The following is a 6,086-nucleotide window of genomic DNA, read 5'->3' as shown; positions in this document are numbered from 1 at the left end:
TGTGCATTTGATTTGGACTGAAGATTTGATGAAATAAAAGTGATCCTGTAAGTCAAGTGCCCGTTTTTAAGAAGTGGGGCAGTTGTGTGATGCTTCCCGAAACATTTTGTTTAGTAGTTTATTCCTGTTGCAGGCGTGTGTGTGTTTCAAATGTCTTTTATAATATTTGTCTATTTTGTCAGTATTTTAAAAAATAAAATATTTGCCATCCGTAGCATAGCCTTTTTGTCTTACATGTATAAAAAACAAAAGGACAGGAAGTCAGTGTAAGTCCCTCATTTGAGAAGAACCCCTCTAAAATCAGTTACAGCCCAGGCTGTTTGAGTATTTAATCATGTAAATACATAAACTACTTGCTGTTACCATTGACAGGCTACATGTGTACTGGCGACAGCACCTGTGCGCCTTTGAGGGCTTGTAAGGCTTTACATCGTTCTCATTTGACTGCTATGTGGGTCTGAAGTCAGGTCTATCACAGTTTCAAACAGGAGAAAATTAACCTGGAGGTGATTAAAGTATGAAGTAAACCATGTGGGCAGCCTCACTTTTGAGGTACACTTGTAGTTGTTTGTGTGTTTGTGTAGATAAGAGGTGTTACCTCCAGATGCTGCTGCTATCATCAGACAAAGTTTGCAGATTGCCTCATTAATGTTATCAGGTTTCCCTCTTGGCACTGGGTTTAAATCTGCCACATCGCTTTTACACCAAATCATCTGCTTGTGTTGTCGGTCACCTCTCTTCTTGTCATGTGATAAGCCTTTGCTGCTCTGTGATGCGATTCTGCTGCTGCACAGAACAGACACTTTCCTAATGCAACATTAATACTTCTTGTCAGACACAACTGATCATTTTAAGATGTCACCTTGGACTCTGAAGTTGTGATTGGTATTTTTTTTCATCATTTCTTCGCTCTTATAAAACACACACAGCATAAAGCACACTTATGCTACTGTATTGACGTACAGAATACATGCATAGTAGGCTTATTCACATGATTGTTGCAGGCTGATATTGAAATTGGCTTAAAATGAGAGAAATGACAAATGCTTACCCTGATTTCTGGTTCTAACGGAGTTTAGAGATTCAACTCTTCTTCAGCTGACAGAGTGAGGTTCTGTGTTTGTTTATAAACAGTCCTTAAACATTCATCCATAATCTATACCTTAAGGCTCAGGAGCTGAAGCCTATCCCAGTTGACAGTGGGCGGGAGGCGGGGTACACCCTGGACAGATCGCCAGTCCATCGCAGAGTCCTTGAACAGTCAGTCATTAATGGAAAAAAATCAATAAATCAAACATCACTGTTGTCACGGTGATGAACTTGATTCGATGACATTAGTGAATGATTTCACCATGCTATGCTAGCTACTGAATATATGCTTAATGCATATACATGTTTTTAATGACGTTTAGCAGGGGGTGCAGCTGTGTTTACGTAGCTGGTTCGTGTCACGTAACATCCAGATGAATGAAGGTTTCCCAGCAGAACAGCGTATTGTAATGAGATGATCACTGTCATTCACTTCACCTGTCAGTGATTTTAATGTTGTGGCTGATCAGTGTATTTCCTCAGGGAGTGCAGTTAGTCACAGTGTGCTAGCCCCAACAGCTTGACAGACTAGCAGCAGCTACCAACAAAGCATCAACCTCTCCACCCCCCGTTGTTCAAAACACAGAAACAAACAAGATTTTAAACATGATTTAATTGTGTTTCAGCACTGAAGACTGACACAGTATCAAACATAATGTAGACAGGCTGAACATGTAGTTATTCACTGATGTCACAAACCAGAATACCTCAGTGTTTGAGCTGAACAGTGAACCGCTGAACTGCAAAAATTTAGCTTTTTGCTAAAAAAAATCCTAAAATGCAGTCACTGTGTGTACTAGGAAATAATGGCTCCATGAGGAAGATTAAGCTGCGAGTATATGTAAGAGCAAAATGTTATTGTTATGCATGTTGAGATCTAATCCAGCCTGGAGCCATACACCTCCACCTCACACAGACTCAGGAACTCTTCTCTGTCAGGGATGACGACGTTAACGTAGCGGCCGTCCATCCCCCCATCACACTGGAATTCAGCAACAGCACCTGCCTGGATGCTTGTGATCACAGCACACCTGATGAAGCAGGAATCACTTAGTTAACTCCAAAAAAGGTTTTAAATAAGTTGAGTTAATAAACGATTCATTTTCAACACAGTCATGTGTGTACTTTGGCACAATGCACACTTGTGTTACTTTTCAACTCAGGGTATACATGCAGCAGCACAAATGCATCTGAATTACCTGGTATTGTTGTTGCCATTGTTTGCAAGAGAATTTCCGATGCGGATCTCAGCTCCATTGAGTCGTTCTGAGTCTGAAACTCTGTTTCTTATCTTAACAGAGAACACTTTATGGGTTTTTCCCAGGTCTAGTCTCCACCAGGCGTTGATGTCATTTTTTGTGTGTGTGCAAGAACCCACGTCCCAGTCACTGGCATGATTCCCATCTATGGCATTATAAGCAATGCCAAATGTATACAGTGAGGACTGTGTGGCTTTTCCTTGGACTGCCAGGTTCTCTCCTTCAAAAAAAAAAAAAAAACATCAGGTAAGTGTGCAAAGTTTTGGGGTTTTTTTGCATTGCTCAGTCAAATTTCTCCTATGACTCATTGAGCAAATGTGTTTTCTTATTTGGATTAACCATCTCTGCAAATGTAGCTTGTAACGTGTTCACTTCAAAAAATACAAAGTGTTCACCACACTTCCCTGTACAGATGAGAATTATTGCTTATTTTTCTCTCATGTTTCTGTAATAGCTCAAGTTCTCACCAGTTGGGGCACGGTACCCGTACACTTCCACTTCGCAGAGTGTAAGGATCCTTCCTGAACCTGGTAGACTCAAAGTCACATAACGTCCCTCCACACGATCAGTGAATGACTGAGTGAATGATTTGCCTGCAGCAATTACAGAAACTGTACCAACTCTAACAGGGAAAAGAGAGAAATAAAGACATTGGAATTTCAGTATCATTACACAGCTGGTACATGCTGATTTCCCCCAAAAAATGTATTTAAGTTAAAATGATCAAAAAGCTCAGACAGGCAAAAATAAAAGTATTAAAAACCTCCAAATTGCCAGATATGTTTGTTACTTTTACTCACACTGGATTTGCTAAACCGTCGTCTTGTAAAGAGTTTCCTACATGGATCTGAAGCCCATTGATCCTATGTTCACAGCAGTCTTTTCTGTTTATGATGGTGATGGAGGTGATGATGTAGGACTCCAGCAGGTCCACTCTCCACCAGGGGTTGGTCCGTTCAGCAGTGTGGGTGCATGATCCGGCTGAGAACGTAGATTCACGGTTTCCATCAATGGCGTTGTAGGCAGCTCCAAACATGTGCTCGTAACGCTCTGACTGGGTTGCTTTTCCACGCAGGGCCACGTTTTCTATGAATGAAGCAGTTTAAATACACGTAAACATATATAGTGAAGGTTGTGAATTGTTAATGTTAAATCAGTGTTATCTCAGATCATACTCACCATAAGTGGAAGCCGACCACAGTCCCCGAGAGGAGCAGCAGAATGAAAACACTGAGTTTCATTGTTCTGGTTGAGATAAATAGCAGTCATTAATAGAGAATTTTTTAAAAAGTGCAATTCTGATTCTTTATAGTTTCGAATGTGATTGGCATCACAGATGAATTGTGACATCTCCTTTTTACAGCTGATCTCTGCGCACTGTAAACCAATGAGAAAAGCACAGACAGAAACACAAATATGCAAATCTCTCACAAAAAACTGTATTCATGCTTTTTCAAATTGGTAAAGTTAGATAAAGACTTGAAAATTTGAAACTAATATTTATTCCTCCAGTTATCATTTGCTTCCTTATGCTGCAGAGGTACATGCGTTATAAAATCTTTTATAAAGTAAATGCACAGGTAGTGAAAAGCAGGCCCAGAGAGCAGAAATGATCTAATGCAACAAAGAAATGAAATGTGTTACCTGGAGAAGCGGACAGAGCGAGTGTTTTCTCAACCCCCAAAAACAGAGCAATTTCTGTGCTTTTTATATGCATCTCTTTCTTCACCCCTACATCAGTTTGACCATATCTAACCAATCATCAGAAATCAGATCATATTCATCCTCAGCACTATCCAATCACATCCCATTGGTTTTCTTCCATGCACATGTATTTCACTTCCCTACTCGTGAATTACATGTCAGTATGCCAAAGATCACACCCTAAACACAGTTTTTTAAACCAATAGTAATGATTCAACAGTATTGATTTTTGTTACTTAAACAAAAGCATAGTAATAGGATCAGTGTTAGTTGTGACCTCTGTAGACTCTGGATTGATCAAAATGAGCCATTGCAGCAGGCCTGCTGGAATTTAAAGAGCAGAGATGACTGGTTGAGCATGATGATTGGGCAAATAATCAGAGTATAATACAGAGTTGTAACCAGCCACTTCAGTGCACACAAGCACAGCTGTTTGTCAGGTTAATTTGCTGGTTAGATTATACTGCTCAGAGTGAAAAAAGACAAGTTTGTCATATGTTAAAGGAGTTTATGTAAGTATGGGCGGGTTACTGCAGCACCCTTTTATCAACATGTGACAGGGTCACAGCAGATGGGCAGAAGTTGGTGCAGAGTGTCACCATCTTTGACACTAAAACTGCAGTGCACACCAAGTAGGTACAGGAAAAGATAAAAACAACTGGAACCGTTAATACTGAAAATGCTTAGTCTCACATTTTTACCTTGCACAATGAACACTTTTCCTGGAACTTCTTATTGCATCATTTAGATGTTTGTTTCAACAAGTCAGATGTCCTTTTACTTCTCTGTTTTCTCTCTGAAAACACCCATACACATCCGACACTCTCCAACATACATGCATGGTATTTAATATGTGATTATTCTCATTATGGGCCACAGTGGACTTCTACAATGTGCAGTCTATGGAGAAGTACTTGAATCTCTTACTTAAGTAAAAGTTTCACTACAATTATGTACAAAGTCTCTTACAAGTAAAACTTCTGTATTCAGTGTTTTACTTGAGTAGAAGTACAAAAGTATCAGTAGTAAAATGTACTTAAAGTACCAAAAGAAACATTTTGTTATTTACCTCTTTTGTCAGGATAAAGGGATTGTCAAGAGTAATGGTATCAGCACAGGCAGGTTGGGCCCAAATGCAGATTCAAACATGGGCAGATTTGGTGAAGATGCTAATGTAAAAGCTGGTTTACAGGCAGACAAGATGACAAGTTTGGCAGGCAGGAATATAGACATTCTGGTGGCAGGAACACAAAGAAAACATCTGGAGCCAAAGCAGGATCGTGATTAGAAATATATGCAGACAAAACAACAAGGAGCGAAATGACCTGATATATATAGAGCAAGGATAGAGAAACAGGAGGAAGGCTGGTCAGGGGAGATAGAGGGAGAAACATGGCCTGGGAGCAGTGATGAGGCTTGACACAGGGACAGGAGAACAGGGCAGGTTGTTATATGTGCAAGCCCACAAAATGAAATAACCCTCCAAACTGTGCTTTTAAAAGCATCACTCTTTAACTATAACCTCATACCTTGACTTGCAAAAGAAATTTACAGGAAGATGAGCAGTTGCTGTTTATGCTGTGTTGAGGAATATGACAGGGATATTTATGTGTACATCTTATTGTGGGTTGTTCTTAAGTTCGAACTTAATATAGTTCTATCTAGTCCAAAACAAATTAGGCGTATTTTATCTTTTATTTATTATCTTATCTTGTTGAAAATAAGAACATTCCCTGTCTTTTCAGTCCACATCTGAGTATCAATAACTTGTGAGGTTGTACATTCAAAACAATTTTGTCCAACTGCTTTTTCTCCCAGCTGGTATTAGACTGGTACAAAGAGAGTAAACATAGATTCAATCAGCTTGGCAAAACTGAAACATGTCCTCTCTCAATAACCTAAAATTCTAGGTTTATCTCATGATGAAATGTCTCTGGGTATACTATTTTGAAGAAGGTTCTGCTCAGTCACTTGGCCTTAAATAGACAAAGACACAAACCCTCTCCTGGCAGGAAGAGTCTGTTATCAGCTGGA

The 6,086-nt window shown here is 39.6% G+C and overlaps 1 protein-coding gene across 1 annotated transcript; it reads right to left on the bottom strand.

The window, feature by feature from the left end:
- Positions 1-1,683: 1,683 nt before the first annotated feature.
- LOC108883202 (fucolectin-7-like) lies at positions 1,684-3,591 on the bottom strand. The gene is given in 6 exon segments (XM_018676120.1): positions 1,684-2,120; positions 2,289-2,568; positions 2,816-2,970; positions 3,149-3,434; positions 3,528-3,543; positions 3,545-3,591. Coding segments are annotated over 6 exon segments (936 nt in total). The 5' UTR covers positions 3,590-3,591; the 3' UTR covers positions 1,684-1,966.
- Positions 3,592-6,086: the final 2,495 nt, after the last annotated feature.

Source organism: Lates calcarifer, linkage group LG15 (assembly GCF_001640805.2).
Source record: "Lates calcarifer isolate ASB-BC8 linkage group LG15, TLL_Latcal_v3, whole genome shotgun sequence".
Taxonomy (NCBI): domain Eukaryota; kingdom Metazoa; phylum Chordata; class Actinopteri; family Centropomidae; genus Lates; species Lates calcarifer.
This window is presented reverse-complemented; position numbering and strand designations above follow the sequence as displayed.